Source organism: Theropithecus gelada, chromosome 6 (genome assembly GCF_003255815.1).
Source record: "Theropithecus gelada isolate Dixy chromosome 6, Tgel_1.0, whole genome shotgun sequence".
Taxonomy (NCBI): Eukaryota; Metazoa; Chordata; class Mammalia; order Primates; family Cercopithecidae; genus Theropithecus; species Theropithecus gelada.
The window spans coordinates 10,022,152-10,040,759 of NC_037673.1; the positions used below are offsets into that span (position 1 = coordinate 10,022,152).

The 18,608-nt window shown below is 46.3% G+C and overlaps 1 protein-coding gene across 1 annotated transcript; it reads right to left on the bottom strand.

Annotated features, from left to right (window-relative positions):
- Nucleotides 1-2,927: 2,927 nt before the first annotated feature.
- CMBL (carboxymethylenebutenolidase homolog) lies at nucleotides 2,928-13,829 on the bottom strand. The gene is made up of 5 exons (XM_025387999.1): nucleotides 13,594-13,829; nucleotides 11,459-11,566; nucleotides 9,127-9,269; nucleotides 4,997-5,088; nucleotides 2,928-3,434 (listed from the first exon to the last, which is right to left on the bottom strand). The coding sequence occupies exons 1-5, from the start codon at nucleotides 13,806-13,808 to the stop codon at nucleotides 3,255-3,257; spliced, it is 738 nt and encodes a 245-aa protein (XP_025243784.1). The 5' UTR covers nucleotides 13,809-13,829; the 3' UTR covers nucleotides 2,928-3,254.
- Between the last annotated feature and the right edge of the window lie 4,779 nt (nucleotides 13,830-18,608).

Below are 18,608 nucleotides of genomic sequence, written 5' to 3' on the forward strand. Positions count from 1 at the left end.
GCTGATGGAACATTTGTGATAAACTGGGCTAACATGTATTATTAAAATTAACTTCACTTATGTCTCTTTTTTTTAATGGGGCTATGAGAAAATTTAAAATTATATACACGGGGAAAAAAGCTAAAGTTGCCATTTTTTCCCTTTACCTTCATTTATCTGCTTGTCTAACAGACACTGAAGAACAAATCTTTTTAAAGAAGTACGTGTGTGACTTACATTATACTTCCATCTGCAGTGCTGGTTCAGACCACCAGGACATTTGACCAAAGGACTCAGCAGAGAGAAGGCTGCCCAGGCCCCAAGCTCACCATCAAGGATACAGCCACAACCTTGGTTCATTCTCGCACGAATTTTAGACCCTCCCATCTGTGTTGAAGACTCAGGCTACTGTCTACATGCTCACCAATACCAATCCAGGGCAAAAGCCCAGCACATCTCAGGGGTTTCCTGGGAGGCCAGATGAATGTGTGAGGCCTCCTGGGAGCAGCCCTCAGCAGGCAATCGCTTTGGCCTGTAGGAGTCCACAACTAAGTGTTCACAGCAGACCAGCCCTGTTCAGGCTTGGATTCTCTCAACATTAGGCAAAAGGTCCCCTCATACCCATTTGACAGATGCAAAAACTGAGGCTCAGGAAGGTCAAGTTTGGGGAATTCTTTTAATTTCATGTTTCCTGAGCATCCATTTGATTATAAGTTGGACTTCCTCATACTAGAAGCAGAGATTAGTAACACAGTTTCTAGTTATCCAGCTTCTCCCAGTTCCTCGAGGTGGTGAATCCAGACATCTGCCTCATAAAACCACCTCCTGGGACCACCTCCTCATGGACAGCTGGATACCACCTGCTTGACTTGTCCCACTGCCCCCCACACCCACATGGGCCGTGCTGATATCCTACCCACACCAACTCCTCTCAGTCACAGCACGAATCCCTGGGCTCATGCCCGCCTGCTCTAAACCCCCCAATTAGAACCTCCATGGGAAACCTGCTTAGATAGCACCCTGGGCTCCAGTAAAAGCTTTGGCTCACAACTCCCTCTCTCTCTCTCGTTCTCCACCTTCTGGTTGAGCCCACGTGTCCTGGATGGCTCCCCCTTTTTGCTGGGCCTGCGAAGCGTGCTGCCCTCTGTTCTCTGGATCTCTAAGCAATAAACTGCTTCTGTCATTTCATGGTTCTTATGAGCTGCCTCCTCTACCCCATCCTAACTTCTTTCCTGGTCAGGGGTCTCTGGGAGAGTGGCTGTCTCCATAGGAATAAACTGGACACAGGTCAGACGAGAGCCACAAGGGCACGTGCCAGGATAAACAAGCTTCCCGTGAGAGGGACACCTGGCCACAGGTTGGACACTTAGGTATCAGGTCGTCTGCCAGGACAAAGAAAGATCCCATGAAAGGCACATGGGAAACACCCACGACCACATCCCCAGAATCCCCATCAGGGCACGGCTAGACTTTACAGCCACTCTCTCCTTAGAAGGACGTCAATACAAAATTAGGGAAAAAATGACAACATCAAGTCACTTGCCCGAAGTCACACGCACGCACCCCGCAGGTGCAGGTGCAGACTCTCTCGCCGGCTCTCCCCTTTATGCTACCACCAGAAACACAGGAGAGATTTCTGAGGTAGCCTCAGGCCCTGCGACAGAAAAATGCCAGTGCTTGGAAATCCACTGCCTAGGAGACAGTGGCTGGGTGACAACTCTAGCCCCCCGTTTTCTGCTATCTTTTTAAAAATGCTACAAATACAAAAATTCAAAAAATTAGTTTATTAAATTAATATAATTAGGTCAATGCAATCCTGTTTTGATCTCAATACTTCCCATATTGCAATATATAAATGTGTCAAATTCAGATGTTTTGTGGCATAGATAAGTGTCTAAGCTGGGTGGTGGTCTACCCCAGTTTATAGTTCATGTTCTTCATGGCTTTGCAGCATTTGTCACTTTCTATGATGTGTTCAAAGACCAGAAAACGCCACACTTGACCTGTCAGCTGGTCCTTGAACAGCTGTAGGTTTGTTTTTTGTTTTTTTGAGATTTCTGAGACAGAGTCTCACTCTGTCACCCAGGCTGGAGTGCAGTGGCGCAATCTCGACTCACTGCAACCTCTGCCTCCGGGTTCAAGTGATTCTCCTGCCTCAGCCTCCCGAGTAGCTGGGATTACAGGCACACACCACCACGCCCGGCTAATTTTTGTATTTTTAGTAGAGATGGGATTTCACCATGTTGACCAGGCTGGTCTTGAACTCCTGACCTCAAGTGATCCACCTGCCTCGGCCTCCCAAAGTGCTGGGATTACAGGCGTGAGCCACTGTACCCAGCCTGTAGGTTTTAACTAACAATTAGGGTATTACTCTATCATTCAAATTCTCCAAGTACTGACCTGGGTTTTATTTTATTTATTTATTTATTTATTTATTTACTTATTTATTTTTGAGACAGGGTCTCACTCTGTTGCCCAGGCTGGAGTACAGTGGTGACATGATCTTGAGTCACTGCAGTCTCCACCTCCTGGGTTCTACTGATTCTTGTGCCTCAGTCTGCCAAGTAGCTGGGACTATAGGCGTGCACCACCACATCAAGCTAATTTTTGTATTTTTTGTAGAGATGGGGGTCTCACTATGTTGCCCAGGCTGGTCTCAAACTCCTAACCCCAGGTGATCCGCCCACTTTGGCCTGCCAAAGTGCTGGAATTACAGGCATGAGGCACCGCACCCAATCAGACCTTGTTTTTTTGTTGGTTTTTTTGTTGGTTTTTTTTTTTTTGAGACGGAGTCTCGCTCTGTTGCCCAGGCTGGAGTGCAATGGCCAGATCTCAGCTCACTGCAAGCTCCGCCTCCTGGGTTTACACCATTCTCCTGCCTCAGCCTCCCGAGTAGCTGGGACTACAGGCGCCCGCCACCTCGCCCGGCTAGTTTTTTGTATTTTTTAGTAGAGACGGGGTTTCACCGTGTTAGCCAGGATGGTCTCTATCTTCTGACCTCGTGATCCGCCCATCTCGGCCTCCCAAAGTGCTGGGATTACAGGCTTGAGCCACCGCGCCTGGCCCAGACCTTGTTTTTAAATTATGATTTGAGGTACATGTTAAAAATCAAATCATTTCATGCATTATTTCCTACTGAATTTGTGTTTCAAATGAAATAATGAATTTTAGGATTCCTACATTTATTTTATAAAAGTGAAAATTAAATGATCTAAGTATTTCCAAGCAAATTTTGGGATGAAAGCTATTCTAGGAAGGCTTGCCCTTGATTCTTGCTACATGTACTTGTTCAGCCACTCGATTAAATTCCTTCTCGCCTCATCAATGTAGGGCTTGTCTGCAGGTGAGCAATCTTCTCTCTTCCGATGCACGAACCCATGAGTCTGCCCAGAAAATGTTTTAATTTGATATTCAACTTTGCAGTGTTCTTTCAACTTCTGGGTCAGCAAAGATACCTGGTGTGCAAAAGATTTCATGATTTTAACCCTTTAGTGGCACTTTCCATTCTCCAAATCTTCAGTGACTGCTCATAACAGAAATTTAACATCAATGCTTTAAATTAGAAACAAGTTCCACAGTTACATTGAATTCTTTCCCGCTAATTTTTTTCTTTTTAGACAGGGTCTCACTCTGTTGCCCAGGTTGTAGTTCAGAGGCACCATCTCGGCTCACTGCAACCTCTACCTCCCAGGTTCAAGTGATTCTCCTGCCTCAGCCTCCGGAGAAGCTGGGATGACAGGCACATGCCACCACGCCCAGCTAAATTTTGTATTTTTAGTAGAAACAGGGTTTCACCATGTTGACCAGGCTAGTCTCAAACTCCTGACCTCAGGTGATCTGCCTGCCTCAGCCTCCCAATGTGTTGGGATTACAGGCGTGAGCCACTGCACCCGGCCTTTCCTGCTAATTTTATAACTAACACAGTTCTTATGTCTGGCAAAGGAGAGATTTCAGAGCAATGTAAAAATGATCCATCTATTATGTGAAATCATTTGCATTAATGTATTAGTTACTAATATTATAAAATAATTTCTAAATGACTACTTTTTTTTCTTAGAGTCAGGGTCTCACTCTGTCGCCCAGGCTGGAGTACAGTGGCACAATCGTGGCTCACTGCAACCTTCAACTCCTGTGCTCAAGCAATCTCCCTGCCTCAGGCTCCCAAATAGCTGGGACTATAGATGTGTGCCACCACCGCAGCTGATTTGCTTATATTTTTGTAGAGAAGGGATCTAGCTAGATTGCCTGACCTAGTCTCAAACTCTCAGCCTCAATCAATCCTCCCACCTCAGCCTCCTGAGTTGCTGGGATTACAGGCATGAGCCACCACGCCCAGCTAACTGACTACTTTTGAACCATACTTTTCTTCTGCTTTTTCCTTATCAACTGACTGTGTTTAATAAATCCTTGTCTTTAAGGTCATAGACTTTACGGCAATTTGTGGGTTAGCATGGAGCAGGGCAAGAGGTCCTGTTTCTCCACCAGGTAATCAGGCCATGCTGAGAATACCTCCCTCAGACATTTCCTTAAGCATGTTTTGGGAACGTCACACTTCCACGGTGGAATTATATAAGTGGAATTGAATAAAACCCATCTTTAAAATGGTAATGTTGGAAATATTTGGAGCAACAAATGTATCCTTCAAGACTTCCCACTCCCGGCAGAATGTCAAATCATGCTACTAAATATACAAATGATGCCGGGCGCGGTGGCTCATGCCTATAATCCCAGCACTTTGGGAGGCCAAGGCGGGCAGATCACCTGAAGTCAGGAGTTCAAGACCAGCCTGGTCAACATGGTGAAACCCTCTCTCTACCGAAAATACAAAAATCAGCCAGGCGTGGTGGCGGGCGCCTGTAGTCCCAGCTACTCGGGAGGCTGAGGCACGAGAATGGCTTGAACCTGGAAGGCAGAGGCTGCAGTGAGTCAAGTTCGCGCCACTGCACCCCAGCCTGGGCAACAGAGCAAGACCCTGTCTCAAAACAAATAAATACGAAGAGAAAAGATGCCAACTTACATTCTCGAGTGGAATCACAACATCATTTTCAGCAAAAATGAACAAGGTGGGGTTCTTTAAATTGTAAATGCCTTCAGAATCCTTGACAATGCCTGAAAAACGAGCACAGAGGCATGATGTATGACCCCCACACTCATGCCACAGAAAACTACAGCATTTGGGTTTGATTTTTCAAAGTAAAATCTCTGCTTTGGGGCTCTATTTCCTTTTTCAGTCATTCTACAGAAGTGGCCCAACTTACAAGATTAGCGTAAAAGAAGGCTGGGCACAGTGGCTCATGCCTATAATCCCAGCACTTTGGGAGGCTGAGGCAGGTGGATGGCTTGGGCCCAGGAGTTTGAGAGCAGCCTGGGTGACATTGCAAAACCCTGTCTCTACAAAAAATACAAAAATAAGCCGGGTGTGGTGGTGCATGCCAGTAGTCTCAGCTACTTGGGGGGACGAATGTGGGCAGATCACTTGAGCCTGGAAAGTTGAGGCTGCAGTGAGCCATGTTTGTGCCACTGTACTCCAGCTTGGGCAACAAAGTGAGACCCTGTCTTTAAAAATAATAAAATAAAAAATAAATAAATAAACAGTTAATACAAAAAAACCCAAAGGCTGGGCGTGGTGGCTCAAGCCCCTAATCCGAGCACTCTGGGAGGTCAAAGAGGGCGGATCATGAGGTCAGGAGTCCGAGACCAGCCTGGCCAACATGGTGAAACCCTGTCTCTACTAAAAATACAAAAACTAGCCGGGTGTGGTGGCAGGCACCTGCAATCCCAGCTACTTGGGAGGCTGAGGTAGGAGAATTGCTTGAACCCGGGAGGTGGAGGTTGCAGTGAGCCGAGATCATGCCATTGCACTCCAGCTCTGGGCAACCAGAGCAAGACTCCGTCTCGGAGGAAAAAAAAAAAAAAGGATTATAATAGTACAAGAGAAATGTATTTAGTCAGATCTTCCTACTCTCTATCTCCCCACTTTATGGACTAGGAATCAGGCCATTAAATAATTGAACGAGACCTCGTCTGCATCTGCTGCTTTAATATGGAACGACGCTGGAGCAGCCTGAGGAATGCTCCCGCTGGGATCTACCTTCATTTACAAACAGGACCATTTTCAAACCTTTGCTTGAGAAGTTTCTCAGGTCTACACAAGCCCCACAGGTTCCGGTTTGAATGCACTGAGTAGTTTTGTTTGTAAGAGGAGCTGTCATTTGAATGGGTATTTAGATTCGCACCAGACCACGAGTGTGCAAGTGTGAAACTGCCTGGGCCTAGCAGGTCAGTCTATAAAAATCAGGTTTTGGTTGGGCAAGGTGGACCACACCTGTAATCCCAGCACTTTGGGAGGCCAAGGCGGGTGGATCACTTGAGGTCAGGAATTCGAGACCAGCCTGGCCACCAATGCAAAACCCTGTCTCTACTAAAAATACAAAATTAGCTGGATGTGGTAGCCCCAGCTACTCAGGAGGTTGAGGCAGAAGAATTGCTTGGACCCAGGAGGTGAAGATTCAGTGAGCCAAGATCGTGCCACTGCACTCCGGCCTGGGTGACAGCAAGATGCCGTCTCAAAAAATAACAATAATAGTTTTCATCTTTCATCTCAGCATTCGAGATTAATTCTGAAATGAGAAGCATGCTCTGCCTGACCCAGGCTGTCTGAAAACAACCTGTGGGTGTGTCCAATTCTATGGGAAAAGAAGTATGCAAAAGATTTGCAGCAAGTTACCATTTTAAGATAAGAGGTAAATAACATAACTTTTTTTCCACTTCCTGCTGGCAGCACAGAAGAGCTAAGTAACAGACAGAGCCTCCTTCACCTGTAACTCCTCTTTAGGAGGCAGGGAGCCACGGGAAAGGTGGCCACGCTCCCTTCCCCACTCTGGCAAAGCTACTTCTGCGAATGGGCCTCTTTTAATATCCTGAGCCTGAGCCCGGCCACGCTCGGCAGCTCACGCACTGCACAACCGCGGCCAGAAGGTGGCGCCGGGGAGGCATCCGCTCCTGACCGCCTTTTGCTAAACGCGCAAAAGCATGGTCTAGACAAAGCAACTCTCAGCTCCTTTGTTCCCAGAGGCAGCTGGCCACTGACTTGAGTTTATGTCCTTTTGTGTTGTCCTAAGTCAATATTTAAAGGGTTTTTAAATGCTAAAAGTAGTTGAAAATACCACAGTAAGGAACCATTAAGCCAAGAAAGAATCATTAGTATAACTTTAGGATCCACTTCAGATGGTCCCAGGCCTAACGATGGTTCCACTTGCCATTTTTTGACTTTATAATGGTGCACAAGCGACACCCATTCAGTAGAAACTGTACTCCAAGTACCCAGACAACCGTTCTGTTTTTCACTTTCAGTACAGAATTCAATAAACTGCATGAGATATTCAAGACTTTACTATAAAACAGGCCCTGTGTTAGATGACTTTGCCCAACTGTAGTCAGATGCAGGTGTTTCGGGCAGGCCAGGTGAGGCTATGATGTTTGGTAGGTGAGGTGGATTAATGCATTTTCGACTTGGGATATTTTCAATTTACGATGGGTTTATCAGGACTTAGCCCCATTGTAAGTAGAGGAGCATCTGCATTATTTTTAAAGGCTATATTTCCTATGTGCCTTTTTATCTATTGGTCTGAATGCTTCTATATCATGAGTTTAGCAAGCAGCTTCTATATACAGATATAATGTTATTTCATTGCTGTAATAACTTTGGTTTGTTTTGGCAAAAAATGTATAAATTGCTATTTACATTTTAGAGTGTGTTTTCTTTTGCTTTCTTTCCTTTTTTTTTTTTTTTTTTAAGAGACAAGGTCTCACTCCCTGTCACCCAGGTTGGAGTACAGTGGTGCATTCATAGCTCACTGCAGCCTCAAACATCTGGGCTCAAGTGATCCTCCTGCTTCAGCCTCCTGAGAGGCTGGGAGCACAGGCACGTGCCAGTACATGCAAGTAATTTTAATTTTTTTTTTTTTTGACAGAGTCTCACTCTGTTGCCCAGGTTGGAGTGCAGTGGCACAGTCTTGGTTCACTGCAACCTCCACCTCTCGGGTTCAAGCGATTCTCCTGCCTCAGCCTCCTGAATATCTGGGACAACAGGCGCCTGCCACCATGCCCAGCTAATTTTTGTATTTTTAGTAGAGACGGGGTTTCACCATATTGGCCAGGCTGGTCTCGAACTCTTGACCTTGTGATCCACCCACCTTGGCCTCCCAAAGTGCTGGGATTACAGGTGTGAGCCACCACACCAGGCCTTAAAATTTTTTTATAGAGACAAAGTCTCTCTATGTTGCCCAGGCTTGTCTCAAACTCCTGGGCTCAAGCTATCTGCCCATCTTGGACTCCCAAAGTGCTAGGATTACAGGCGTGAGCCACCGTGCCTGGCTGCTTTTGCTTTCTTTCTGTCTTTAGTGTGTGTGCATGTTTGTGTACAGTTAGAGCAATTTGTATCTTGGAAAAATCAATCTTTCTTTCTTTCTCTCTCTTTCTCTTTTTTTTTTTTTTTTTTTTTTTTTTTTTTTTGAGACAGGGTCTTGCTCTGTCGCCCAGGCTGGAGGGCAGTGGCGTGATCATGGCTCACTGCAGCCTTAACCTTCTTGGCCTCAAGCAATTTTCCCACCTCAGCCTCCTGAGTAGCTAGGACTACAGGTGTATGTGACCACGCCCAGCTAATTTTTGTATTTTTTGTAAAGACAGGGTTTTGCCATGTTGCCCAGGCTGGTCTTGAACTCCCGAGCTCAAGTGATCTGCCCGCCTAAGGCTCCCAAACTGTTGGGATTACAGGCATTAGCCACCACCAGAAAAATATTTTCATAGATGTTGCTCATAAAAATCTTGTGTGATACTGATCATGATTACATTAAAAAAAAAATACTATCCCCTTCATCCTAGGTGAAGAAATGGAGAGCTCAGGTTAGGTGGCTTTTCCAAAGTCACACCATTGGGACCAAGGCCTCTTGACTCCCAGTGACATCCTCTGGTTAACTGCATGACAAACCCCCACCTCTATTTGCAGATTCTTAAAGCCCATTTCCATAAGCTAGGCGGTCTTCACATTATTGGGGGTTGTGTTACACTGGATGGGGAGGCTTCTGATTGCTGTCACTCTTCCACCCCTCCCTTTCGCATGGAGTAAAATACACAAGGCAGATTTACCATAGACAGACACCCCTGCTCTGAATTCTGAGTATTTCACCATCAAATGATGGACAGCAGTTCCACCCCAGCAGAATCCCACGACGCCAATTTTCTGGGCATGACACTGTTGTTTCAGATACTTCAAGACAGCACTGATCTCTCTAGAACAGAAAGAAAAAATATTCAAGAATCAGGGTTATTTTGTGAACCCCTCAAAGGGCTGTGCTGATGATAACAGGACTGTATCAGCAACTGTTCTTGAAGTTGCCAAGGATTCTTCTTTTGGGAGCTCTATCCTCACTACCTCTGCCCTGACTGATGCATCATCCCAGCACGTCTTCCTGCCAAGCCCAGCCCTCCTCCAACTGCCTGACAGCTGCAGGCAAGCTGGGCTCTTCCCAAAATACAGATCCAACCAGCTCACTCCCAGCTGAGAGCTGAGCAGTCTTCCACAGCCTCGGGATGAAGGCCACAGCCCACAGCATGGTTCGTAAGACCCGAGTCCACGACCTGCTCCCTGCAGAATGCCCCAGTCTTCTCTGTCCCCTGAGTCTCCCAGAAGAGTCTCCTCCCTCCTCTCTCCCATGACCAGCCATAACTATGGGCAGACACCCAGACACTCTCTGACTTCACACATTCACTCTCTCCCCAAAACTCCCCACTCTGCATGGCCAAATTTGGAAAGCCATCAGGACTATTTCAGCCATGAGGGGCCCAAGAATTGTGACCCTTGCCTGGCAAATGATTCATCTGCAAACTGATTGGAACTTAGAACACATTTTCAACTAGAAACAATGTACCAAAGTGGAGGTGGGCTGCACGTGTGTTTATTGCAGCACAATTGCAAAGCTACGCAACCTAAGCACGCATTGACCAATGAGTAGATAAAGAAAATGTGGCCGGGCGTGGTGGCTCAAGCCTGTAATCCCAGCACTTTGGGAGGCCGAGACGGGCGGATCACGAGGTCGGGAGATCGAGACCATCCTGGCTAACACGGTGAAACCCCATCTCTACTAAAAATACAAAAAACTAGCCGGGCGAGGTGACGGGCGCCTGTAGTCCCAGCTACTCGGGAGGCTGAGGCAGGAGAATGGCGTAAACCTGGGAGGCGGAGCTTGCAGTGAGCTGAGATCCGGCCACTGCACTCCAGCCTGGGCGACAGAGCGACACTCCGTCTCAAAAAAAAAAAAAAAAGAAAAAAAAAAAAGAAAATGTGGCACATATACACCATGGACTATTACTCAGCCATAAGAAAGAACAAAATAATATCTTTTGCAGCAACTTGGATGGAGCTGGAGGCCATTTTTCTAAGGGAAGTAACTCAGGAATGGAAAACCAAATACTGTACGTTCTCACTTATAAGTAGGAGCTAAGCTGTGGGTAGTTCGCAAAGGCACACAGAGTGATATAATGGACTACGGAGACTCAGAAGGGGGAGGGCTAAAAAACTATATATTAGGTAAAATGTACACTACTCAAGTGACAGATGCACTAATATCTCTATTTTCATAGATGGTGCTCATAAAAATATTGTTTGGTATTGATCATCATCACATAAAGAATGCTATCCTGGCTGGATGCGGTGGCGCATGCCCATAGTGAGACCCCATCTCTATTTTATTTTAAAATTTTTAATTAATTAATTTTTTTTTTTTTTTTGGACGGGATCTTGCTCTGTCCCCCAGGCTGGAGTGCAGTGGCGCGATCTCGGCTCACTGCAACCTCCGTCTCCCAGGTTCAAGTGATTCTCATGTTTCAGCCTCCCGAGTAGCTGGGATTACAGGCGTGCGTCATGATGCCCAGCAAAGTTTTTTGTTTATTTGTTTGTTTTTTGTATTTTTAGTAGAGACAGGGTTTCACCATGTTGGCCAGGCTGGTCTCAAACTCCTGATCTCAAGTGATCAGCCAGCCTCAGCCTGCCAAAATGCTGGGATTACGGGTTTGAGCCACCATGCCCAGCCTAAAAATTTTAATTAAAAAAATATCCCAGCCTGGCCAACATGGTGAAACCCTGTCTCTACTAAAAATACAAAAATTAGCCGAGCATGGTGGCGGGAGCCTGTAATCCCAGCTACTTGGGAGGCTGAGGCAGGAGAATGCCTGAACCTGGGAGACAGAGGTTGCAGTGAGCTGAGATCGTGCCACTGCTCTCCAGCCTGGGCAACAGAGCAAGACTCCGTCTCAAAAAACAAAAAAAAAATTTTTTCTCCTTTGTGCCATGGGAAGGATTCCACTGGCCGTGGAGAAGTCCCACCCTGAGGTAAGGAGTACTGTCTGAAAGGTGAAGCCCACCCAGCTCTCACCTCCCTGGGCCATACCGCGTACATGGCCACGTCTGCGGATAACTCACCTATCGATCTGCTGGGCATTTCTTGTTTTCACCCACTCAGGGAAGGTGGACCAGTCGCTAGAGGGGTCCCAAGGCTCTTGCCCTACAAAGAAGTCTGGAACAATGGTTCTGCAAAATATGGACATGAATTGATCTTAGTTTCAGAGTTGCTTGACTCAGTATTTTGCTTGCATTTATTTAAAAACTTGCTACGTTGGTGATTCTGGCTCGGAGAAAAGGAAAAGGAGTGGGTGTGAAGGCCAACTTTGAGCGCGGCAAAGCAGCCACCTGGCACTGGGCCAAGCCATCTTAGGTTTCACAACCGCAGGTGCACAGCGTCTGGCAGCCTGCTGGTAACCCAGGCCTGCAAATGATGAGGCTATCCACAGGGCACACTCCCATGGGATAGGCTGGCATGGGATGTGGGGGCCCCTGGGGGAGTGGGCCTGAGGCGGGTGGTTTTGAGGGCCCCTCCAGCCCCTCTCAGCCAACCTGGGGACTCCTGGCCTTTCACATGAGCCTCAGGCCAGAGGGCACATGTGGCTAACATGTCCAGTCACTATGACCAGGCAATTTTCTCAGCCTCCACCCAAGACGCCGGCGAAGCACCGTTTCCTATCCAGAGGGTATGTTCTAAGACGGGCAGCAGGGAGCAAAGAAACCTGGCCCCAGTCCAGGTCGCTCTTCCATGCAAATCAACCCAGAGGGATGAAGCCAACTGTTCCAGTCGAGTCTTGTTTCCCAACTGTTTCCCCAAATAGAACTGCCACCTGGTTGGAGGAACAGGGCTCCCCCTGTAGGGGTAAGAAGAATTCTGAAACTGGAGTGAGAATATCCAAGTTCAAGGCTCAGTACACCCCATGCTGCTGTGTGGCCTTAACAAGCCATGTCACCACTTCTAGCCTCATTTTCTCATCTGACAAATAAACAGCACGCTTGCACTGCACAACCTCAGAAGATTCTCTCGAGGGCAAAAAAAAAAAAAAATGGTGTACATGAGAAAGTGCTTTGTAAAACAGGGGTCTTTCATTATCTTTTATGTCCTGAACCTTGTTCAAGGACCCGCCGTGAAACAACAGACACAGCAATGCCATTTGATGGGCTGCTTGGGCCCGTGATCTGGGGCAGCCGCAGAGCGCTCTTTATGTCCTGGTTTCCTAATCTGCAAAATGAGAGCAGTAACAGCTCCTCCCTCAAGGGGCTGCCAGGAGGATTAAGGGCAATAAGCCCAGTCATGCCCTTAGCACTGGCTGTAGCTGAGCAACCGAAGCTAGCTATTTTATTTCTTTATTTTTTTTTTTACTGGGTTTGCCCCTAGAAAGTTAAGTCCCCTCATCTGGGGACGTGAAAAAGGAAAACTTCAAGGAAGGTCTTTTCATTCGGCACTGACTCGGCATCCCGCCAGCGTGGACATGATTCCTTTAAGCCAGTTTCTCTTCTTAGAAAAACGAGGTAGGCTCACCCTTGGGTTTCCTTTCACAGAAAGCTTCTCTTTCTGTGAAAACAAAGGAAATCTAGCCGTGCACCAAGCTCAGGGCTTGCTGGGTTGATGCTTCCCAACGCTGGAGAGGAAGGAAGGTTCTGGCTCTCTGCGCTTTTCACCAGGGGCAAATAAGAAGCAATCAGGTATCGGCCTTTGTCAAAGGTGACCACGGCCACTTGGCCAGACAAAGAGGTAAACTTGGGGAGGGGAGCAAGGTCTCACCGTGCCACTTCTGAACCCCAGTCTAATTCAGACGGGGCCGCGACCGTACGTGTATGGACCAGGAGGAGCCTTGGACACCCTGCCATCCAAAGAGGCCTGTGAAATCTGACACGAGGCTGAGCTGCTTGAAGAGCCAAGTCACAGGTCCATTTGGGAGCTGGTGAGCTCGGCCCATGATGTCCAGTGCCTACGTCTGGCTGAGGCCCCACGGGGGAAAAGAATTCTCAGTGTCCACCAAGTCTAGAGGCCAGGTACTCCCAGGAGGACACAGGCGGGTGTTTAATTTCCCATGACATTTCCCATCTATCTTCACCACAGTCAGATAAAGAAGTTTCTGGTGTACATTAGGTACTGTAGAGTCAGACTGGTGTGGTTTTATTTTTTAAAGGGAACAAAATAAACCACCGAAATTTATATGAATGTAAACAAAGAAACGCAACTTTATACATACGTGTATCCATTTCCTGAGATCATGTCAGCCATATATCTGGTATTGGGCAACTGCCAGCCAAATATGTCTTGAATGACAATCACAGCTTTGCCTGCATCAACGGGGGATTTGGTGACATAAGCCTTGATGTGCTCGATTTGAACCTCGCGGCCTAGCCCTCCATACTCAAGTCTGTGGCCAATGTCACACGGACAAGGATAAGCTTCGTTAGCCATCGCAGAGATTGAAGTCGGGCTATGGAGAGAGAAACAAGAATTATATTCTGAATGCTGCAAATTTAAAGGCTGTAAATGGTAAGTAAAGCTCAAATCAAGATTATAGGAAAAAATGCATTTTAACGACATCTATGGTATTATGTAAGAAATCAGTGGTAACCTCTGGTTCTGGCCACATAGCAGAGTAAGGCTATAAACACTAGAAATGCCAGACTGAATAATTAAAAAAAAAATAGAGGCCGGGCGCGGTGGCTCAAGCCTGTAATCCCAGCACTTTGGGAGGCCGAGGCGGGTGGATCACGAGGTCAGGAAATCGAGACCATCCTGGCTAACATGGTGAAACCCCGTCTCTACTAAAAATACAAAAAACTAGCCGGGCGTGGTGGCGGGCGCCTGTAGTCCCAGCTACTCGGAGGCTGAGGCGGGAGAATGGCGTGAACCCGGGAGGCGGAGCTTGCAGTGAGCCGAGATCGCGCCACTGCACTCCAGCCTGGGCGACACAGCGAGACTCCGTCTCAAAAAAAAAAAAAAAAATAGAGATGAAAGAACTCACAGGGAAAAGTGACTCTTCAGGGGCCAGGACTGGAGAGGAAACAGAACCCAGAGTGAGGATGACACTCACAGATGCTGACGGGGTGCAGTGATGTTGGGGGACAGGACCCAACCCAGGAGCACACCCTAACAGTCGGGTGCTTAGGATTTTGTGTTGACGTGTGGAATGAGCCTTGGAAGCACATGAGATGGGAATTTGTAAGAGACCCAAGCCTGCCATGTGGAGCCCCCAAAGGTTCATGTCTCAGGTAAAGGGGCCAAAGCAAAACGAGGACAGCTCCATCCGCCAGGCTCAGGCGTGTGCAAAGAAGCCCATCTCAGTCTAGATTCTGAGTGGAAGGGAAAAAAGAAAGCAATCCTCAAATGTATACCATGCTTGCAAAGTAGGAATACCTCGCTGAGACATTAATACAATTGACCCGGGGCCAGTGAAACGCCTGGAACACCAGGCAGAGGCAAATGCAAATCCACTTTACCACAAGACTTCCACAATCCAGGCCAAAAATACCACCCACTGAAGAGCAGCTCATCAGCAAAAACGATACACAAGGAGGCGATCCAAATAAACAAGAGTCAGCAGACACAACACCTGGGACGAATTTCTGGTGGGAATGGGGTTTGAAATTCACCTGGAAACACTTGGTGAATCAAAATAGAAAACAGGAAGGAATTAGGAAATTAAAAACCTGTTCATTACAATGAGATCACTTGGACTCGGGAAGGGGAACATGACACACCGGGGCCTATCATGGGGAGCGGGGAGAGAGGAGGGATGGCATTGGGAGTTATATCTGATGTAAATGACGAGTTGATGGGTGCTGACGAGTTGATGGGTGCAGCACGCCAACATGGCACAGGTATACATATGTAACAAACCTGCACGTTGTGCACATGTACCCTAGAACTTAAAGTATAATAATAAAAAAACAAAAAACAAAAACCTGTTCATTAAAAAGCATGAAATGATGCAGCGAAAGTGGGAAAGGAGTAGAACAAGGAATATGATTTGTAAATGACTGAGATAACTCGCTGCCAGCAGGCCTGCCTACATTTAAATAAATGGAAACAGATTAAACTCACTAGCTGAGACAGATTCTCAACTTGGATTTGTTTCGTTTGGTTTTGTTTTTTGAGACAGGATCTCACTCTGTCACCCAGGCTGGAGTGCAGGGTCACAAACACGGCTCACTGCAGCCTCCACCTCCTCCCTGGGCTCGAGTAATCCTCCCACCTTAGCCTCCCAAGTAGCTGGGACTATGGCACACACCACCACAATCAGCTTCTTTTTTAAAAATAAAAATGTTATATAGACGAGGTCTCACTATATTGCCCAGGTTGGTCTCAAACTCCTGGGCTCAAGCAAACATCCCGCCTCACACTCCCAAAGTGCAAGGATTACAGGTGTGACCCACCCGTGCCTGGTTCAAATTAGACTTTTTAAAAATTAAGGTTCTGGACCAGGCATGGTGGCTCACACCTGTAATCTCAGCACTTTGGGAGGCTGAGGCAGGCGGATCACAAGGTCAGGAGTTCAAGACCAGCCTGGCCAATATGGTGAAACCCCGTCTCTACTGAAAATACAAAAATTAGCCGGGTGTGGTGGCCAGCGCCTGTAGTCCCAGCTACTTGGGAGGCTAAGACAAGAGAATCGCTTGAACTCGGATGGTGGAGGTTGCAGTGAGCCGAGATCATGCCATTTTGCACACTCCAGCCTGGGCAACAAGAGCGAGATTCTGTCTCAAAAAACAGAAGAAAAAAAAAAATTAAGGTTCCATCAAAAAAGAGGAACTAGGAGCACTAAACCCAAAGACATATGTAATTCCCTTCATTAACATCTGGAGAACACAGAGTCTTTACAAGCAGAGGTGAAATGCCTGCATATTAAATCACAATCAAAGATTCAGCAAAGATTTTATATAACAAATGTTATATAAATGCAATGAAGAAATTATAATAAAACCCAAAAGATTTAGAACTGGATTGTTACCATGAAAACACTATATAGCAAAACTTGATGCAAACAATATGGCAGTAGAGGCATCTTTACAGCCTAGACTGCATATACTTGAACAAGAGGAAGGAATGAAAGTAAGCTAAATATCAAGAAGTTAGAGGAAAAAAATAGAATTAAGCCTTTCTTAGTTCATTCAGGCTGTTATAACAAAATACAATAAACTGGGTAGTTCATAAATGCAGAGGTTTATTTCTTACAGTCCTGGAGGCTGGGAAGTCCCAGTTCAAGGCACTGGCAGATGCAATGTTGAGTAGGGTCCACTTTCTGGTTCATAGATGGCGCCCTCTCCTTGTATCCTCACAGGGTAGAAGGGACTAGCTGGCTCCCTGGGGTCTCCTTTATAAGGACACTAATCCCTATAGCAAGAGCTCTGCCCTCAGACCTAATCACTTTCCAAAGACCTGACCTCCCAGGGGGTGATACAATTACCTTGAGGGTTAGGATTTCAACATAGGAATTCTGGGGAGACACAAACATTCAGAATACAGCAAACACTACAAAGAGGAAATAAAGAGATGAAAATAAAGAAATAGGCTGGGTGCAGTGACTTACAACTGTAATCTCAGCACTTTGGGAGGCTGAGGCGGGCAGATCAGGAGGTCAGGAGTTCGAGACCAGCCTGGCCAACATGGTAAAACCCCATCTCTACTAAAAATACAAAAATCAGCTGGGCATGGTGGCATGCATCTGTAATCCCAGCTACTCGGGAGGCCAAGATAGGAGAATCGCTTGAACCTGGGAGGCGGAGCTTGCAGTGAACCAAGATGGCGCCACTGCACTCCAGCCTGGGCGACAGAGCAAGACTCCGTCTCAAAAAAAAAAAAGAAAAGAAAAAGAAAGAAATAATAGAAGGAAACCAAAGAGATTAAAATATGATTCCTTAAAAAGTTATAAAATAGGCACATCTCCAACAAAATTGATCAATAAAAGGGAAAGAATGATGAACACACACACACACAACAATAAAACAGTATCTGGAATGAAAAGGTCACATAAAGATTTTGTCAGGCCTCTGAGCCCAAGCCAAGCCAGCGCATCCCCCTGTGACTTGCACGTATATGCCCAGATGGCCTGAAGTAACTGAAGAATCACAAAAGAAGTGCAAATGCCCTGCCCCACCTTAACTGATGACATTCCACCACAAAAGAAGTAAAAATGGCCGGTCCTTGCCTTAAGCGATGATATTATCTTGTGAAATTCTTTTTCCTGGCTCATCCTAGCTCAAAAAGTTCCCCCACTGAGCATCTTGTGACCCCCACTCCTGCCCGCCAGAGAACAACCCCCTTTGACTGTAATTTTCCTTTACCTACCCAAATCCTATAAAACGGCCCCACCCTTATCTCCTTTCGCTGACTCTCTTTTCGGACTCAGCCGGCCTGCACCCAGGTGATTAAAAAGCTTTATTGCTCACACAAAGCCTGTTTGGTGGTCTCTTCACACAGTCAAGCATGACAAATTCTATCTTTAGAAATCATAAAAAATTAATACAAACAACTTTATGTTAATAAATTTGAAAACAAAACAAAAAAAAAAGAACAAATTGGTAAAAGAGAAAAGAGAGGAAATGTTTCCCAACTATTTTATATGTCTGCCTTTGAAATTTGGCCAGGTGTGATGCCTCACACCTGTAATCCTAGCACTTTGAAAAGCCAAGGTGGGAGGACTGTTTGAGCTCAGAAGTTGGAGAAAAGCCTGGAAATCATAGTGAGACCCTGTCTTTACAAAAAAAAAAAAAGGCCTGGTGTGATGGTGCACACCTGTGGTCCCAGCTCCTTGATAGGCTGAGGTGGGAAGATCCTTTGAGCCTGAGAGGTCGAGGCTACAGTGAGCTATAATTGATTTGACTGCCCACCACACTCCAGCCTGGGCAACAGAGCAAGACCCTGTCTCAAAAAAAAAAAAAAAAGCTAAAAAAAAATTTCAAAGTAACAGGAAAAAAGGTGGTGAGGCAACTCCGGATTAAAAGAAACAAAAGAGAAATAAACCTAATTGCATTGCACCATGTGAACCTTAACTACATCCTGGTTCACAATTAAGAATAGCTATAAGAGACATTTGGGGGACAACAGGAGTGAATATAGATGGGGGTTGATATTATGAATTACCATTACTTTTTTAAGGTATGAGAACAGCAGTTATACAGAATGTTCCTAGTTCGATGATATATACTAAGTACTGAACAACGAAGTGTCATAACCTCTGCAATTTATCCCCAAATGGCTCATAAAATACAC

Excerpts from the sequence above, each read along its gene's own strand:
- CMBL (XM_025387999.1), bottom strand. The coding sequence starts at position 13,808 with ATGGCTAACGAAGCTTATCCTTGTCCGTGTGACATTGGCCACAGACTT. Across the intron at positions 9,270-11,458 it reads AATGCCCAGCAGATCGATAG|AGAGATCAGTGCTGTCTTGA; the intron begins GTGAGTTATCCG and ends TTTCTGTTCTAG. Across the intron at positions 3,435-4,996 it reads TTGTGATTCCACTCGAGAAT|GTATCTTTGCTGACCCAGAA; the intron begins GTAAGTTGGCAT and ends TTTGCACACCAG.